The 19596-nt window shown below is 37.9% G+C and overlaps 3 protein-coding genes across 5 annotated transcripts in view; 1 reads left to right on the top strand and 2 right to left on the bottom strand.

The window, feature by feature from the left end:
• uba7 (ubiquitin-like modifier activating enzyme 7) overlaps nt 1-14099 on the top strand; it is a 29830-nt gene extending 15731 nt beyond the window's left edge. For both annotated transcript variants that reach the window (XM_055027509.1, XM_055027507.1), the window contains 3 exons: nt 10551-10652; nt 11187-11269; nt 12683-14099. In XM_055027509.1, the coding sequence (XP_054883484.1) occupies nt 10551-10652; nt 11187-11269; nt 12683-12815 (318 nt within the window). In that variant the 3' untranslated portion in view covers nt 12816-14099. The remainder of the gene's footprint in view (nt 1-10550; nt 10653-11186; nt 11270-12682) is intronic.
• Nucleotides 14100-14167: 68 nt separating this feature from the next.
• Nucleotides 14168-17836, bottom strand: inka1b (inka box actin regulator 1b). The gene is made up of 3 exons (XM_055027512.1): nt 16931-17836; nt 16783-16838; nt 14168-15175 (listed from the first exon to the last, which is right to left on the bottom strand). Exons 2-3 carry the CDS (start codon nt 16783-16785, stop codon nt 14246-14248), a joined length of 933 nt encoding a protein of 310 aa, XP_054883487.1. The 5' UTR covers nt 16786-16838; nt 16931-17836; the 3' UTR covers nt 14168-14245.
• A 294-nt stretch (nt 17837-18130) lies between these two features.
• Nucleotides 18131-19596, bottom strand: part of gnai2b (guanine nucleotide binding protein (G protein), alpha inhibiting activity polypeptide 2b) — a 36666-nt gene continuing 35200 nt past the window's right edge. For both annotated transcript variants that reach the window (XM_055022676.1, XM_055022685.1), the window contains exon 9: nt 18131-19181. The gene's annotated coding sequence lies outside the window, so the exon portion shown is untranslated. The remainder of the gene's footprint in view (nt 19182-19596) is intronic.

Below are 19596 nucleotides of genomic sequence, written 5' to 3'. Positions count from 1 at the left end.
GCTAGTAACATTTGAGAATATATGCAAAATCATCGTCTGTGTGTAGCTCACCTCCAAGTATAATAAAAAACCAGCTGAGAATGTCAGCTTTCCCTCAGCCAGAGGTCAGTGAGTGCCACCAAATGGCTGGTGACTTTCCCTCTGTGTATCTTAAGGGTGCAATGAGGGGGCATGGAGACAGTATAGATCTGGTTTCAGCTTCGGTTACACGGAAAAATTCAGAATCTGCAAAAAAAAAAGGCCACCTTGATGACAGAAGCAGCTGTGACTTACTGCTCTTCAAAGGCTGCAGGCGTTCTCTGTTTCTCACGTTCAAACATATGGTAGTTCTAACACTGTTTTTCTGTAACGCTGTTATTTTGGTCAAAGCGAATAAGTCATTCCACTTCATCTTGTCAGTAGTAGGTGTTAGAATTTCAAATCCTAAACCCTGAAAAGGTCTTAAGATTGTTTCATTTATTGCGCTTTTGAAAGCAGAAGTAAAACTCTTCCAGTTCGTGAGCCTTCTGTCGTGAAAGGTTTAACTTGCAAGAATTAGATTTTTCATCAGTAAAGTTAATCTCTTTTAGTCACATAAAAGTGAACATAGCTACCACAATATACTTCATTGAGTTTTTCAAAGGTGATTCATATTCAAGATATTTGTGCAATTTTCAGATTTTCCCCATCTGTGCTCGCTGAAATATTATTTTCTTTTGCACATCAAAACTGTTTATGTAATCATTTCTGCAAGAATCTAGTTGTAAACATATTTTCTATCGTATTTCCACTCACTTTTTCTCACCTCATTGAGCACAGGATTACTGATAAGAGAGAAGAAAACCAAAGAAGTAATTTGAAGGCAATAAAACAATTATTTTTGTTTCCCAATCATCTGTTTGAACTGATGTAAGGTGAAATCTGTTAAATTACTTTTCTTGTTTCAATGACCAGTCCTCTGTAATGACTGCAGCCCAAAAGACAACCAAAAGAGGCAGTTCACGCTCTCACTCAGTCCTAACCGCAGGAGGCCTTGGTCTAGCCCAATATGCTTATTGATATATGAGTAAAAGTAAATGAAAGCACTAATTTGATTGCAATTATATAGTAAAGTCTTCTGCATGAGTATGTATGTGAGTACATAACTTATTTATTGAATCTAATAATCCTTAATTTCTTTCTGAAAATATTTAAAATTGCAATTGCATCTTTTATTAAGCTGTCAATTAAAGTCTAAGATTTGTAAATTGCTTGCTAAAGTCTAAAATCTTTAAAGTTTTTTTTTTCTCTCAGGACAAAACTTTCCTTATTCTGTCTGCCTTGTAGTCCCTATGTCAACAGAAGAAAAAAAAACAGAACATTAAACATTATTTGCTCCCTCAAAACATTTTAACTCTATGGATTACAACCACTTTATGAACTGAAATGTTCAAAGTGAGCATCTATATTGTTTCTTTACAAAAAAATACATGAAAACCTTCAAAGGAAAAGCAAATAAAAGCTCTGGGTACTAATACTGTCTTATCTCTCTGGGTTTAGGCAGGGTTTTTGCTGGCTGCTTTTGTTTCAACTTCAGACATGCAGCTGTTAAATATCACCGATCAGACATGTGTTATCAAGAGCTCAGATTACTTTTTGCAATAACTTAGACCTCCCCCTCATGAGCTCAGTCTCAGTTCATTAATATCAAGCAGCAACACTCACATCTCTCTGATTTGACTGCTGGCAAATTAAATGTTTGCTCAAAGGTGCCAAATACTTGCCAGTCACCCTGATGAGACTGGAATTGTTATGACTGCTGATACTGGAGGCTTATTTAAGAAAAGTGTGTAACATGTAGCTCTGTGCTTTCCTATTTCAGGTCATTCATCCAGCAACCTAATCATTTTCCAGGGTTTCTTTGTTTTGTTTTAAAGCAGCTGTTTCCCAAAATAGGAAGTCTCTGTGTTTCTCTGTGCTCCTTCTCCTCTCTGTGGGTTTAGAAATATGTAAACAACCAGGAGATTGTCCTTGTCTGCTCACTGTAACTTTGTCACACGGCTTTTTTTTTTCTCTCTCTCTGTCTCTTTCACGTTGGGAACCAAGGCCAAGAAAGGAAAGGTATAGCATGTCTGTGGGCTTCCAGACAAACAAAATTCCTGGTTGACTTTGGGGGCTGGTGGAGAACAAACTAGTTCAAGATTAATTGAGTTTTGTGACTTAATACATTGGCCTACGAAGCGTCGCCGTCAGAAAATGGGTATTTTACTTTCATGAAGGGATGGGCATGGTCAGTAAATGCTCATCTAAATGATGCTCAGTGTCCTACAAAGGGGCTAAATGTGTGCCATGAAAATCTTGTGACTGAAACAAACCATTGCTTCTGATCAACCTGAGATTTCTGTTTAACAGGATTTAGTAACTGTCACCATGTGGCTTGTCTGGTGAAGCAAGTGTAAGATGATGTTAAATTGATAGTTAGTTTATAGACTTCTTGTTTCACATTTTTGGTACCCAGCAGAAAGACAAACAACGGAGACAAGAACAAGATGCAAACTATTTGTAAAAAATGTAACAACTTGCTAACTCCTGACAATTTAACCTAATCCTATGTGTTCATCAAATGCATAGCTGACATGTTTGCTCTCTGCAGCTTTCTGAGCAAACTGAGACATGTCTGCTGCCACAGACTTGTTCCAGTACGCTCAGATCTTTAGAGAGTCTCAGGAGGATGCAAAGTGGTTGGACTTATTGAAATAATTTGACATTTTGCTCCTTTGTACACAAAAATATGCGAAAAGAAAGACATAAAACCTTACTCTAACACTGATGCAAAAACTGGTCCTCTTTGTTTTTGTTTTCAAGAAATTTTAACTTTTATGTCTGAGAAAACTACATTTATTTTGAGATCTGTGTTATCTATGTTGCACTCTTTTTGGGCAGCGTCAGCAACCAAACATAAAACAGTGACAAACATAGAAAAGGCTTGTTTTTGAGTATGATTACTAAAGTGTACAAATATATTCTTAATAGCTATTTTAATCTCTTAATTTGCTGCTGTGACTGATGTGCAGCTTCAATGAAATCTAAAAACATTACTTGAGGCAAGACAAGGACATGTTTCAGCTATGTAGTAAATCAGTTGATCCTCCGCCCCTGCAGCAGCTGCTCCAGCTCTCTGTACTGGTGTATGCTGCCCTTACTTGTCTGCCAGGAAAAAACTCCCTGTGCACTGACTTTGCAAAAGGATTCTGACTTTGTGTGCTTTCAAACTCCCCACGCGAACCCTGCATCATAGACCCTTAACTGGACAGGAGTTCAGAAGAAAGGAAACTTTAGGTCGACTCTTACACTTGCCTATTTTTTCTCTCATATTTACTGCTATAGACACATTACATGCTATTGTTTACATCCGGACATGTGCACAACATTGGAGGGGATAAAACATGATCTTTTTACATGCCAGCCATAGCCACGAACAATTCTAATTTAAACACCTGCTCTACTGATGATCTGTCAGAGAGGTGGTGTGTGGGTTGTTTCTTCTTTTTAACTGAAACACATCAAATTCTGCAGCACATCTACATGTTAAGGTTTTCCCAAAAGTCAAAGTCAAGCTAGCTTAAATGCCAAGCAGCATTTTTTTGCCCTTCAGCAGAGAAATGGGAATGAGATCTTGTACGTGATGTTGATATTCTCTCCAGAATACGATGGAGATAAACTTATTACATTTGCTTTCACAGCATGTTTACAGTGTGCACCTTTGTGAAGTGTGACGAAGATGCTGTGATTTACAGGAAGTTTGTGCTTTAAGATATAAAAAATAATTACCACCCTACCAAGTGGCTTGTGATTTAAGTACCTCCACAATTGAAGGCCACACATCTGCGACACAAACATCAGGGGATGGCGTAAGAGAGTCTAACAAAAAGGAGGAAGGGGTGAGGAGGGGGGCTTCACCTCACATGTGGTTAAGTCTGCGTTTGGCCACCTTGGTCTGTGCCAGTAAAGAAACCTGGCAACATGATCCAAGACCCTCTGGATTCCCAAAGGAGAGCAGAGAGCATTGTGCAGTTTGTAACTCAAGACCCCTGATAATGAATAGAGCTGGAGGGATAATGACTAATCTGTGATCATCACATTGGGCATGTTCCGTCTGTTGTTTTCCATGGTTTATTTGTTGGTTTTGTTTGCCTGCCCTCATGTTGTTCCATGTTATATTGTTTTTATCTTCTGTTTTTTTTTTTTGTTCCTCATAAGGTGAACTTTCCGCTTTTTGTCACAACAGAATGGTCAGTTTGCTTATCCATGTGCCACAAAGCAGGATGTTGTGCACAAGTGAAACAACATTTAAATTCAGATTATGGAGGATATAACCAACCTTAAAAAGGTAGATATAGAGAGTTTCTATAATCAGAGTGTGTGGTACAGTTCATAAACTCAGCATGCACGCTCTGCCTTTTGTAGTTTAAAATGCCTCAGGCATTTGGTCCAGTAGTCTCTCTTTGAAATCATCTGATATGATCTTCTCATTTCATAAATATTTAATGCAGAGGCGTCACATACAAAGGATATCATGACTTTTACCAAAACAACTGCCCTTCAACTAACTGAAATAGAGTCCAAATTTGGCTCAGTTTTCTGTGGGTTTGTGTGAAAACACACCTCTGTATTGGTCCTTGACCTCTGCACTTTCTGTTTTCTCATAAGCCATTCATTTATGAAACATAATTGCTCTTCTGCAGTGTTCTGCACACAAATGAATCTGAAATGAATATGTCAGACAAAGTCTAAGCCGCCTCCTTAAATTGTTGTAAAATTCACAAGAGAAATTTGTTTCTTCATTTTCCCTTCAATTAATTTTAATTTTTTACTTTTTTGTCTTGCCTGATTTAGATTAAATGGAGTACTTGATGCTGACCATAACCTTATGAGATAAAGTTATAGCAGGTTTGATTTGATTGGTTTGTATATTATTTTATATTAATCGACTGAATCTGAATCACAAATAGCAGTAAAAAGCTTAATATATATTTTTAGAAAATGGTGTACAGGTAAATTGAATTAAATTAATTCTGCAATAGTTGAGCATATTATATCTATCTAATTAATTTATCAAAATACTTAACAACCAAGAGAATTGCCTGCATTGGTTGATTTTTCTTTGGTATGAAATGGAGTACGATGTCTGCAGGGAGACATCTGGAGCTAAATGATGTGCATTAGATCTATAACTCTATTAATCAATTATGATTTACAGCTAATGTGTGTCGTTTTAAAAGCTACTGATAATTTTAAGAAGGCAGCTTTAAGAATATGAGTGAACCTTATTTTTCAGTTGATTCTGAAAAAGAAAATGAAAGGTTCATTAGCGCTGCCAACAAGAATACAGCTATGCTTGGTTCTGAAATTGCGCTGGAATTATGTTGGTGTTATTGTCATTGCTGCATGAATGTGGAATTATCAGATAGCTTGAAGCTTAACATAGCATGGATGAACTTCAGTCAGCCATTTTCTCTGGAAATTGGAATCATATGTTTTGTAGTTCTGTCTTTCACCTATAATAGCTTCAACTTAAGTTTTTCAAATAATCCTTATATCACCTGGAAACGTTTTGGAGAGATCATATAGACTATTTCACAAACCTCAATAGCATATAATAGGTAGACTTTAAGATGTTCCATTATTAAATAAGTAATTAATTCTAGATGGATGAATGGCTGGGTCAAACTGTCTCAGCTAAAACTGCAGTCTCTCCGACATTTAGTTCTTCTGCCGACTCCATCATGTCACTGGCCCATTTGTCAGAGTTTTATTGACTCAGTACTTCTGCCCCGGGGTCATTTTCAGTCAGGTGGAGTGTCGTTATCTTCTCATTTGAAAGACAATCACACTGAGATTCTATTTGTTGTTTTACACGTCAATGGGAGCCTTTCAAAAGCGACAGACTGCTTTTAGTGCGTCTGTCAAACTCTGCGCTCTGCTGAGAAGTGCCTGTTGTGCTGCAGTCAGCTGCACCTCCTCCATCCTGAGGCAGCACATCAAAAAACAGCTTATTAAACAGACTCTTTTATGTATTTTTGTTTTTTACCTGGTTATCACATTTTATATCTCACCCCAGTTGTTACTGTAAGGCTGAAATTATGCCCAGTGTTTGGAGATTTAGTCATTTTAGTGAGTGGAAATACCAGTTGGAGGTCCCGACCATCTGTCCTTTCACCGAATCCCAAAGGCTGTGGCGATCAATATTGATCAATTGGCAGACAAAAGGACGGAAATAGACAAAAGGTGCTTTTTACAGTGTACTTTCATCCTTCAGTTACAAGACAAAAAAGGCTAATCTAAAGCCATATAAACAGATGTGTTTTAGAAGATGCCCTTTGACTTCTGTCTAGTCAATGAACATTTACCATGTTTGCATGTCTTGCATGTACAGTTACTAGTGGTTAAATCACAATAATATAGCACAAATAATATTCATTTTTCAAAACTGAAACTGATATTGATTTGGCTGGATTAAAATGTGACACCAGACTCTGATATCTTTTGTTGTTTCTGTGATGCAGATCTGCGGTCAGTATTAGCTGATAAAGACACAGCAAGAACCAAATCTTCACTTCTTCCTTAAAAAATACAACAGTTCGTTGTTTACTGTCAATTTTCACTGTTACTTTTTCAGATTACCTACATGTAACCATCGGAGGTCACTTCTGATTAAAGCTTGAAAAAATCTTTTTTTTTTTTTCTTTGCGGTAAATCATTAAGAGTGAATGTGTGAAAAATATTATATTTTATCCATGTGGACCAACATAATTTGCTTCTTTAGCCTCATGAACCTACAGTTTGCCTATTTAGTTTTTCGAACAGGGAGTATTTTCAGGAATAGTGGTAGATAAAGATTTCAATTGTAAATCTTTAAGTATCATCCATTCAATGATAGGAAAACATGCATGCATTAAGAAAAGAATAGACTTCTTAGCAGAAATAAACTGTATGGAGTACTTGATTAGCCTATTATTAGATTAGTACAACATGTATTTGCGTGTATTTGAGGCTCAGATATGGTCAAAAGAACAACGCAGGGCTTTCAGTTGCCAGGATGTCTGCAGAAAGAGAAGCAAAGACTAGACAAGCTCAATGAGATTAAGATATAAATATGATGTGAGGAGGCCACACAGATTCACCATCTGACTTTCCAAAATCTCACTTGGAAGCCATTTTAAAAGAAAAAAGCTGCCTTTGAAGAAACGAGCCTCCAGCCACAGCGGGCTGTAAAAACGTTTCCAATGTTGGAATTCTGGGCCGATAATGAAGCAGAAAAAAAGCTTCTGCAGAGGGACAATATTTCTTGAGGCACAATGTAAATGGGAGGGCTTATGCTTCAACTCAGATTACTGGTTCCTTAAAATTTGTTTTAAAAGCAAGAATGAAGGAAGCGACCTGTGATCAAAGGATTATGACTTACTACTTCATAGCGTCGTAAAATTTTCCATGTTGACTTCTTTTCAGACTGGAATGCTGTTTGATTGTTTTTTAGAGTATTTGGCCCTTTACTGTAATAAGGCTCCTATAGATATGTGTTGGACAAGGCATCCATTTTCATGCTGCATCAGTTTAAATGTACTGCCAAGCTAAAGAACTATAAAGTAATTCAAATGATAAATGCAGGTTTATTATTAAAGTAGGTATAATGTGGCTTAGTTGTTAAACTGTATTAGTTATTTACACAATAAAAGGCAAAAGCATGTCAAATCTGGTATTAGCTTTTATGTTAACAGAGGGTACATTAAGAATGATCTGTAGTTTTCATATTTGGGAAATTTTAACTGCAGGAATGAAAGATTATTGTGAAATGAGCAGTGGCCAGGCAGGGACATGTGGGTGAAAGGCCAAATTTTGGAGCTGCAGTTCTTTTGACCATTCTGAAACCTTTAACAGAGCAATAATGAATATAATGAAGTTATTTTTGATAATTTTGACAAAATCATATGTTTTTGTGGTATTGCAAAGTAAATTGTTTTTTGATATTAGCTTTATGTCTGTTTAAGTGGGAGGTGTACATGATTGTTGTTGAGTGTATATGGCTTATTTTAGAAGATTATAAACTACTGGCTGGCTTCAGATTTGTCAGGAAGAGACAGGGAGCTCTTCAGACTTCCTGTCAACAAGAGGAAGTTTGGCCAGATATTGGGGAACTTCAGATCTCAAAATATCACTGACAGAAATTATGATAGGTGCTTCTTGTCACGGTTTGAAAAAAAGAAACATATTCTAATCATATTCTAATCCTTTTTTTTAAAAACTCGGAAGAATGTTTGCTTTATGGCATCGAATGAGTTGAAGTAAATTCAGCAGAATGACCTTTTGTGATCATGGCAAATTGCTATTTGTTTTCATGTCCAAACAAATGCCATTTGTGATCCATTTTTTATTTGTATTTTAGTCTGAAAATCCAAATGTAATGTCCTTTTTTTATTTCCAAACTCAACCATGTTTTCTAGGGATCATTTTAGCTTACTTCCCTGCCTCCTTAAATTTTTTTATTTCCAGTCAAATTAGATATCTATTTTTAATGTGGCTATTATAAACACGGAAAAAGAAACTTTTCCTACCTTTTGCAAGTTGAACACCATAATAAACTGTAAGCAGTATTTAGGAGGGATGTTAGTTGGTACTGTTTTTGTAACATAAATTATTGATGCTAATATGAATAAGTTTATGGGCAGAATGATATTTGTTATCTAGTATCCATCTAGTGTGCTCCTAGTTATTTAATAAAGGATTGTCTTAATATGGTTTCCTACTGATAAATCATATTTCACTCTTTTGTACTGATTCGTTTTAGTTTGTTTTTAAAGGAGAACAACATTCTGGTTCACATTTCTTGTCTTTTCCCTAAAGGCAAATGTTCTGCTGGCACATTGCTGTTTTATTGTGGCAGCTCCATGAAAAAGTTGTGCTTGTGGGAGACCATTTGTAATTGTTTCCAGCAGCATGTTTGATCCCAAGATTCTTGCAGTTTTTTGGTTTGCTTTTTGCTTTGCCAGCTGAGCTGAGTATCTGGACTGATATCATTTGGATTACTTCAGGTTTTTGCCATACTTGTATGACTGAGGCTAGAGGAAGAGAGGAGACCGTGTAAAAATAGGCTGCACGCCTCTTCTGCATTGTGTAGAAACAGCGTTTACACACAAAGGCATGACTGAAAATAGCTGGCATGAGACCACTTAAAGTCCATTTTGTTTTACCACAATGTTGCTGCTTTAGCAAAGAGTCTTTTTTTTTCTCCTTTCATTTTAAATTGTTTTGCTCATGAATAGTTTCAGGTTCTTATAAAATTCTGCAAAAACATTTAAAGTTTGCTAACAGGCCAATGTTATGATGTGCATCCTGCAAATGAGCTGCGCTTTGTCTGAAAACTGGGACAAAGCACATTTACAGACGTTTAAACTTTGGGAGATGTGTGCTTCAAGTACTTCTCCATAACCCCAAACTCCAGTAAGTGGTGGGAGTTGTGAGGGCTAGTCCGCAAAGTTCCCCTTGGCTGCTGATGCAGAGATAATTGGAGCCAGGTTCGGCCGAGGTTTTGGTATTCACAACCCAGGCCAAGTTTTGGTCTTCACAGCTTCTCTTGCCAGACGGCGCTTGTGTGTGAGCCGAAGCGTCTGACCGGGCGACGTATTTTGACTTACTTTCTGCATGTGAGGAATCCTGACCCACTTTAGTCTGATGATGTTCATTCTTTATGTCTTTTGCAAGTGGATTATGATGTTTACGGTAAACATTTGCTGTTTATGTTGCAGGAGTTACATTAATCTGTCTGGGTTTGTGTTGTGTTGTGGTTTGGGGGTCTTCAGTTCATCCTGCTGGAATAGTGACCTTGTGCTCATCTGATGGGAAAGGCCGAGTTGATGGCAGGACATTATATTGACGATTAGAAAAGAAGCCTGAACTACAACTGAAATCTTAGTTTTTAAGTGTTGGTGTAGGCTCCATCCTTTTTGATTTGCCTTAATTATTGTGTCTCTACAGTTCAGCTTGCAGTGCTGTTTTTTTTTTTTTTTTTTAAATAAATTTACACCAAATATTTGATAACTGTTTGGAAAAAGGATGACACTTAATATCATATTGACCAATGTAAACTTGAAGCCCCCAAGGAGAGCCACAGGTTTTGACATATTCTGACCCGGTCACTTTGACTGAGTCAGAACATGAACTTGCTCAAATCCCCTACATTTTCTCAACACATGAGCTTTGGTACATCACCAAAAGTTATTTTTAGAAACTATCAATGTTCTTTAATGTTGTCCTCTTTAAATGTCTCCATTTTATTATTTTATTATATTTTCCAAGCTCACAAACATTTTTATGCTGCTAAGATTTTATGTGTCTCACATTATTCTGAAGCTTTGACAAAGATGGAACTTCAGAAAAGCAAAGTCCCACTACAGGATGCACCTTCTTGACCTTTTTGTGGGTTGTTGGGGCCCTGCTGATTGTTGTCAGCTGGTATGCTCTGCACACCCGTCACACCAAGCCGTCCTTCGTCTGTCAACTTGTTCTGTGTAACTAAGTAACGTGTCTATTGACAGGTCGCAGGAAAGAAGTACACCCTGTGGGATGATTTGCTTGTTGAAGGAAGACGCTGCAATCAGCAGGAAATGACCTTGGCAGATCTCATCCAGCATGTGAAGGTACTGCAAGGAAACACTTTTTTTTTCACACCCGCTGCTTCAGAATGCACTTTTTATTTGTTTTCCTAAACTTGCTCTCCTTCCTGCAATGCACGCAATGTGACAATCACTATTGTTTGAGGCGATTGCCCTATTTAATTCTGTAAAACACATTTGAAATTTTCTACATTGTAACCAGTAGAAATTGCTTTCTTTATTTTTCAACTTGAGTAGATGCTATAGAATGGGCTGAGATTTGAAAATGGAGATGAGTAGAACCAGCAATAATGTACACAAAACTTTGCCTTCAGAGATGCTTTAATTTTTTTGTGGTCCAAATTCAGAGTGACGCTGAATTGTTTGATACTGGTTAAGGCATTTCTCTACTGAAGCCTCAGAATTACACCCCATTTCTTCTCATCTGTCTTCAGCAACGTCAGCATATTTGTCTGCAGGGATCATTCTAATGTGTTCATGTCCATTGTACATATCATCCTGCCTAAAGGTATCTGTCCCCATACAGAAGTATAAATATTGTTTTCTTTGTTTATGCAGAAAACAAATGACCTGACCATCTGCAGCCTGTTTTATGGAACTGCTATCCTATACAACGGACACGAAGACAGGCTGAAAATGAGGTAGGTCCAGTAAAAATAATTCTGTACGATGCCCCCTCAAGGCTGCACTCGCAGCAGTCCAGCGCTCAGACCACATCAGAAAAAGCAGCGCTCCTTTGTTTGTTTTGGGTCATAATGGAAGAAGGAGTTGTTGCCGCAGAGCCCGTGAGGATAGACCCTGTTGACACACTCTCACATGCATCACCGCACACAGATGACCGAGACGTCTCCTCAGGTTTCTGTTTGTTGTGCAAAAGCGTTAAAGAGTTAAATAAGAGTGAACTTTTGCATCCCAGAAGCCACGTTGTTTGGGCCTGTTTAGTTTTGTTAGATACCCCTGGGGAGGTGAGTCAGTTGTCTAATGGATGTGAAACGCTCTTAACCCTACACAGTTCGTTTTGATTATTGCAGGATAGGATAGATGAATAAACCACAGGCAAATTCACACGCAAAGTGTTCCTCTCTCATTTTTTGTCAAATTTGATGCTGCTGATTGTTGGTGTTAACTCCCAAATGTTGACATTTGAGTCTCTGTGGAGTCGTTGTGGTGGCTAGATAAAGCTCCAGGAAGAGAGGCAGAACGACGACCATGTGGACACCAGGCTTTACTTGATAAATGTCCACAACAGCAGCCACTTCCTGTGCAGTCGCCCTGCCCTGAGCTTCCTGTGTCAAGTCACTGAAAGTAGAATGAAAAACTGACAAAAGGTTACGAACAAAGCACAAAATGGACAGGAGGGCATTTCTTGTTATTTAGTAATTAATGGGTAACAATTTTAATATAATTCATTATATTATGAAGATGCTAGGCAAAAAACAAGACTCATATTTTTCTAACAAATTTAGAGGTGTTTTATAGGAGAGGTAGATGTTCACTGCAACAATGTTTTTCTTTTTACTGTGACTTAACCAACACTTATCATAAACAGGGCAGGTTATAAGTGGATCAGGCAGGGCCACTGGAATAATATCCAACATCTAGAGTCCCACTGCAACATTACTCAATCCAACTTAAACCACAGACTTAAACATATCGTGTTGGGACTTTATGTGATAGATAAACGCAAATTAGCACACAGTTTAAAAATGGAAGGAAAATGATCGATGTTTTCCAAATACAGTTTACAAATGAAAAAAAAATATCTACAAATGTGCCATACGTTTGTCTGCGCAGGATTTCATATGATTAGAAATCCATCTGTTTTGTGAAGGCGCCACAAGTTTGTTAGAGAACATGTGTGAGAAAACAGTGAAGATCTAGGAACATGGCAGAGGGAAAGTTGTTGAGAAGTTCAAAATGGGGTTAGGTTATAAAACACTGACATATAAAAGCAGTTGTTTCACATGTTCATCTGTTAATAAAAGAAAGTCTAATCCTAAATTCATCATTTCCCTTTGGACAAAGATTATAATATGCGTGAATGTATTTTTCAGTGTGTCCGATTTGGTGAAAATGGTGACAAAGACAGAAATCCCTCCTCATAAGAAGATGTTAGAGCTGATCCCTTCGTTTGATGAAGATGAGGACTGTGAGACGGTACCTACCATCAGGTACATGCTCCTGTGATGGGTTTCACAAACAATAAGGTTTTCTGACTCCACGCCCCTGAATATTATTTCTCTTAATAAATAATAGTAATGACGAAAACTAGTGTAAAGCCATTTTAACCAAAGATTGCTACGGGAATTTAAACATTTAAAGTGTTTCCTTGAAATTATACCAAATGTACAGATATTTCTGAACAACAATTTGCATCATTCCTCTGTTTTATGGTTTGATAAAATCCAACTTTTTTGATATTGTTCTTGTCAGTTGCTGTTTTTGTGTTGATTTTTTAACAGAGTACCTTGTCCTAGTTTATAATTTTGGAGATTTTAATCTGGTTTTATTAATGATAGACCAATGCACAGTTCCTGCCTCCAACCCTCAAAATAATAGTGGAAGCAGCGTAAGACTACTTGTTGAGTGTACAAGCTTTATTACCAAGTCAGTGAAACAGAAGTCTTGTATCAACACCAACTGCTACTGAAATATTGTTTTTATTCATTTGTTTAATAGAACAGAGGATTTATAGCACAAGTTTTCTTTTACTTTTTTAAAATTTTTGTTTGATTTCTTTGTTGTCACAATCTCAGCTGGCACACTTCATAAAAATGTGATTGTTTTCCTCTCCAGGATGTTAGCTGGAGGTTGCAAATAGTTACTTTTTGTTTGATCAGGGATCATAATACTGGGAACAAAGTCAGCTGCTTCAAATGGAGATTATAACCACAATCAGTGTAAATATGATTGAAATCTGGGTGCTAGGATATGAGTGTTTTTATTATTTATTTACAATTAGTAAGTAATGCAACATCTCCTTTGTGTTCTGAAAATCTGCCTTCACAACAGATATGAAAAACAGACTTTCCTGTATATTTTCCCACTGAGCTGTTGGAGTTTCTTCCTAAGTAGATCTTTAGGTTCTTTGCTGTTATATTCAAATCTGGTGATTTCTGTGTAGTGGCAGATGTTTTTTGGGGTAGATGGAAACATCTGGATAGAAACTGGCAGAGGAGTAAGCTGACCCACTGCTGAGGACACTCTCCCCTCCCAGCCTCTTCCACAAGGCCTTCGTCTGTCCTCAGACGGCTCGTGTTTGTCCTGCCCTTAAGCTCAGCCTCACATTGTTTCACTCCACACTCTCAAATTAACATCCAGACACTTTAAAAACATGCACTGCTTTCTGCTTGGTTACATTATTAAGCTGGAGTGTGAATTATTGCTGTGGTAACTCAACCTACACGCTGAAATATCTAAACTGTGTAACAAATCAGATGTGATTTGTCATTAAGAGATAATAAAGGTCTCCATGGGGAACATATTGCTTGAGGATTTTTACTTTTATTCTCCCATAAATATTGAGCACATTTGTTCAATAAATATATAAAAAACTTTTATTTGTGACATTTCACCAGAACAGTCTGATTTAAATGTATTTGGACGAGACATGACATTCAAATATATCCAATGATGTCGTTGCATATGATGGGCTGCCGGCTGCCCGTCTTCATGAGTGCAGAGAACCTGTAGAAATCGGTGTCCAGCTGATGCAGGCCTGTGTGAGACTGATGAAAGAAAGGCTTGAGAGGCTCAAATCCCACAGGACAGGACATCCTCTGAGGAGCCTCCGCTGCTCTTCTCAACCGTGTGCAGTTTGCTGGTTTCGGCCGCAGCTCCACGCCTTTAGACATCCCTGCCAACTTCCGCCGCATGTTGCCAAAAATGTCTCTCGCAAGACGCCGCCCCGAGCAGGGCTTCATCTCAGCTGGTTCTGGAAGATCAGGTAGGTCCATCCAGTTCTTTATGAGGTCAGCAAAGCTGTTGTCCCCAAGAACCAGCGGTTGCCTGTTCCTGCTGCGGCTCAGCAGCGACGTGGTCCAGTCCTCCGAATCGCTCGCTTCAAAAGAAGTCCATCGCTCCAAACAGACGTCAGACGTCGACTTTGGCCTGGCACGGCCGGAGGTTCCTCTGTTTGTTCGGACGCAGGCGGAGGAGGAGACTCGCACGTTTCTGGTCCTTCTCAGCACCACACCTTCATCCTGCCAGGAAGCCTCGGAGAAACCAGAGTCCAAATCCACGCTCTTTTCGCTGGCTGCAGAGCTCCGCGCCAGCCGATCTGGTTCCCGCTGCTCTTCCTCCTCCTCCAGCGGGTTGGCCAGGCAGCAGGCGGAGTCGTAGGTGCTGGCCTCGCTGGCGTCAGACACACGGAGGCGAGTGAGCCGCTCCTGCTGCGCTCTCTGTTTGCAGAGTCTTGTGACAGCGAAGGACTGGTCACACGGCTCACTCAGCGGCCTCGGCCTGCTGATCTGCTTCAGGTCCTGCAAGGACCTCATCATAGACTGCATTTGGTCCCGGAGGCAGTCAGTGGAGTTTCCCAAACACAGCTGCACATGGAGAAACAGACAAATATGCAATTACACATGCAAAACTTACAAGATGAATTATAATCAGCTTTGCAACCACAACAAAAGCATTAGGACATAGAACTTTTTCCACATTTCATCATGCAACAACCTCATACTGTAATATATCTTATAAAGATTTAATGTGATAAATTAAATCACATTATAAACTCTCAAGTGTGCATCATTTAAGAGTTAAATAATGCACACTGGTGCATCACTTAACTCTTCCTAAGGATTAGTCAGATTGGACGTAAATTGCAATCAGTTTTTTTCTAGATTTTGACTGTTTCTTTTAGCTGTCAGGTTTTCTTCCACAGGCGCAGCACGTTTAGCTCTATGCATCTTTCCTGTTCCATAAGCATCAAACTGCCACTACAATATTAACTTAACAGCACTCTGTAGAGTTGTCAAACCTGGGATATATTCAGAATAAAGCACCACTTCAGCTCTATCAAGACATGTGTTCCTTGATTTTTATGTTGTCCATTAATTATCTCAAACACACAGGTGACTGCTGGAATCATTGATTTTACAGGATTGTATTTATGGATATCACTTTAAAGGGCTCCATTTACAAATGCACAACACTTTGAAATTGTCTATTTCTCATAAAGAAAAAAAAAATACATAATTTTCTTTCTACTTCTCAGTTTTACGTTTCTGTATGTTGATCTATCACATGAAATCCCAAAGAAAGGGTAAAGGGCAATGCAAACATCTTATTGTGCTCCTGTAAATCTCTTTGAGATAAAGGCAAATCCTCATGTAATTTCCACAAAACCAGTAGGATTTCCATCAGCTGAGATCACTCGCCAACTTTCTGAACTCCAGCACGAGCCAGAATTCACAGCACAGGATGCACATTTTTAAAATGACATTTAAAAACCTCTGCCTCCTAATCTTAAGAGGGGAAGTTTTGAATAAAGTGGAGCAGAATCTGGGCTGCGGCGTGCTGGCTCACATATCCTCCCTGGACTCCTTCGGCCCACAGGATGTCGAGTGCTGTGTTTAATACAGAAGGAAATGACAGCAACCCCATGGAATTACACACAAATCTTGTAAGCACAGTGGATAATCGCCTTCTGCAAGTTTCAAATCAGTAACCTGATGTTTTACAATTCTTTATTAAAAAAAAAAAAGAACAACAACAACAACAGATAAATTCTCAGCATTTGCAGCCCCCAAAAGTTGTTTTTTTAATTTTCCCCTGAAACATTAAGTTCTGCCTCAGAGTTTGGACACCACAATGCCACGATGTTATCACAGCTGTGGGTGCTGAACCATTTGGCCCTCAAGTACAACTTATCAGACATAAAAAGACACCCAGAGGGAGACTTGTTAAAGTCCCCCTGTTCCTCTTGGCTGCTTTCACACAATGGGGAGAGATAATTCAGCTGCACTATGCATTTGCCTGGAACACTTCAGTGTGAGTAAACTACAATTTGTGGAGAGAAGCATGTCGGTGTCTCACAAATCACTGAAGAAAAACTAAATAGGCAAAGTTTCTGGCAGTCACTTAGACCTAAATGCTGTAGCTTTTTGCCTAAAAAGAAAAGTGGAAAAAGATCAGAGGAAAATAAACTTACCATTCCTTGCTAGAAGCTTTGCTGAAGCCTCAATCCCCAGGCTGTTTTCTTTTTCTCTGGAACAACAAAAAGGAAATTTAGCCAAATAACAATAAGATTACTCACTTCCTAAACTTTAACTGCAACCAGAACTGCAGGTCAACCTCACCTTTAAAGTGAACTTTAAGCGCAATAAACGGCCCAACACATCCAAGCTGATTCCAGGCGATGATGTGTCTCCTGGCATCAACTCCCTCCTTTAACACTCATGAAGCTCCGTCACATCAATTTGAGGGCTCCGAACGTTTCTATTGCACCCAATCAGCGCAGAGCACTGAGCAAAGCCAGCCAATAGGAGGCTGTCTGGAACAATGCGCTCGAGACAACAACCACAGCGTGTTACTGAGAGTAAATTTCACCGTCTTCTGACTGCACATCTGGATCTGCACAAAAAGGAATCCAGGCTTAATAGTGCAATAGAAACATTTTATCATTCGGAATCACTGTTGACTGTAGTTTATGACACTTTTGCTTGTAGTATTTACCTTTAATTGGAATATGTACAATATTGTTTTCTGCACAGTATTGACTGAATTGTAATTTAACGTCGAACATATTACCAGTATTCTAACTAAACAGTTGGAGGCACTTGAAGCTGTGATTTATTAACAAAAACTACAACTCGGGTCACTAATTTCCACATCGAACAGTTTTAGATTATGATTCTGCTTAAGACTGGGTCATAAATTCACATTCAATTCAGAATAAATGTCATCCAAATATTGCTCAGAGTAACTTCCGCCACTAAACTCCACGGCGCCACCTGCTGGATATTTCTTCTCTGTCCCTCAACTGTCATTTGAGTAAAAGCAAAGAATTCGTTGGAAAACAATGCAAAACAATTGTTACAAATATTATAGTTCAGTCAAATGAAGTGACGGGTAACATGGTTGTTTGCTCTCAGGGTAGCTGCTGCTCTAAAGTCCAAAATATCGTGAACTAAATGTTTCAAATTTTAGTTTGAAAAACGAATTCTTAGCAACTCGAGAACTTTGAAACCAAAAATACTGACCTCATCACCAGATGTGATAGATTAACCAAAAACCGATAAGTATGTGTGGTAGTAACAGATCCATCTCAGTAAATTTTAAGTTCTAAATATATGAGATTAAATATAAATGTCTACTTTGAATTTGAGAAAGTTATTTTCAGTTATTCAAGATCAAAAAGCAAAACTTATGTCAAAGTCATTGGATATGCATCTGTTAATTTTAATGTTTAAAACTCAGTGCTAATGAAAAACCCAGACTCAAAGATGGAAGAAACAGCTTTTACACTCTTGCTTAAAAAATCACATTGAAGCTAAAAGTGAATGTGGTCAAACTTTATTTACATTTAACAAGAGAATCAGAATAATATTAATGAACAACGATCATCCATTTGTCTTTGTGTGGTGTTGCATCATAAATCTCAGATCCCGTGAACTTGGGTGGAATAAAAATAGCCCTAATTCACACAATGAAGATGGCATGTCTCTAAAGAACAAGTGTAAACAGATATCAAGGCACAAACATATGTTTAAAAAGACTTGGAATGAAAAGACCGACAGAACAATCCTTGTTGGGAACAGACATAACCATTTAAAAGTCTTACATATACCTTAAAAGTGACACATTAACCATTTCTGCTTTTTTTGTTTTTTTAACATGATGCTATGGGGTTGTTAATCAGTTTATGGGAGGAGATTACAGGCTAATAATCTATGGAGGTTCATGCAGAATGATCCACTATACATGTGTGAATATTGACTCTGTGTAAACAGTGTACAAAAAAACATTTATCCTTAATCCAGTTTCTGTTTCCGTGCTTAGTTTTTTTCTAAAAATAATCTCTGTGCAGTTTATAAGGGTCCTAAATGAATGTTGACAGAGATTCATGTGCTTTTTTATATATGTATAAAAAAAAGTTTTTTGTTTTGTTTCCTTTTTGTCAGCCAATATCAAGACAAAATGATAGGAAAATGAAATAAAACCATCACTGCATGTGGCATTAAAAGGGTCAATTAATGATTAAATTCTTTCAAAATCTTCTCTATATCCACCACCATTGTGCTGTGATAACATGTCATGTTTTGCATTTTAAACAAAAGCTACAAAGACAGATCTTATTAAAGTGTCACAGTTTAAAATTACAATATAAATTGTGTTTTAGGACCAAATATGTATTATGAATTTAAAAAAAAAAACTCATTACAGAGAAATGTGGATGACGGTGAATGTGGATCAGTGATTACAGAAGTTCTGACAGGTTCCTCTTTCCAAAACAAAAATGAACACATCATGGTTTTCATTATGAAAAAGCAGGAATCATCACATGGCTATTGTAGTCTCTCATGCAGTCTGTTTGTGATGGGTGCTGTCCTGCACAAAGAGAAAGCAGAGACATGCATTCAGACACGTTTACATTAAATACACGCTTCCACAGCAAATCAAACTAAAACTACAAATTTTAAGTAACAGTGCAAACATTCAAATATGGTGTCTTTAAGTCTGGGTTAGATCAAATTGGTGATGCATGTTTTGCAAATTATGATGTCTCTTCTTAAAAAATTGTTACTGCATACTGCCATAGCAAAATTATTTCCCTCCTGCATTTTTAGAGCCTTTGTCTGCCTCCTGGTCTGTAAGTGAGCAACAAAGTATCGCAAAAATTAAGTAAAAAACCGGATCAGGAATAAAACTGTGTAGAATAGGAAGGGTTAGGTGATAAAGCAACATCCTGAACTTTAAACATTTACTAAGCACTGTTTGATTCATTATCCAAAAATTTAATGAA

Source organism: Poeciliopsis prolifica, unplaced genomic scaffold, assembly GCF_027474105.1.
Source record: "Poeciliopsis prolifica strain line A6 unplaced genomic scaffold, Auburn_PproV2 SCAFFOLD003, whole genome shotgun sequence".
Taxonomy (NCBI): domain Eukaryota; kingdom Metazoa; phylum Chordata; class Actinopteri; order Cyprinodontiformes; family Poeciliidae; genus Poeciliopsis; species Poeciliopsis prolifica.
This window is presented reverse-complemented; position numbering and strand designations above follow the sequence as displayed.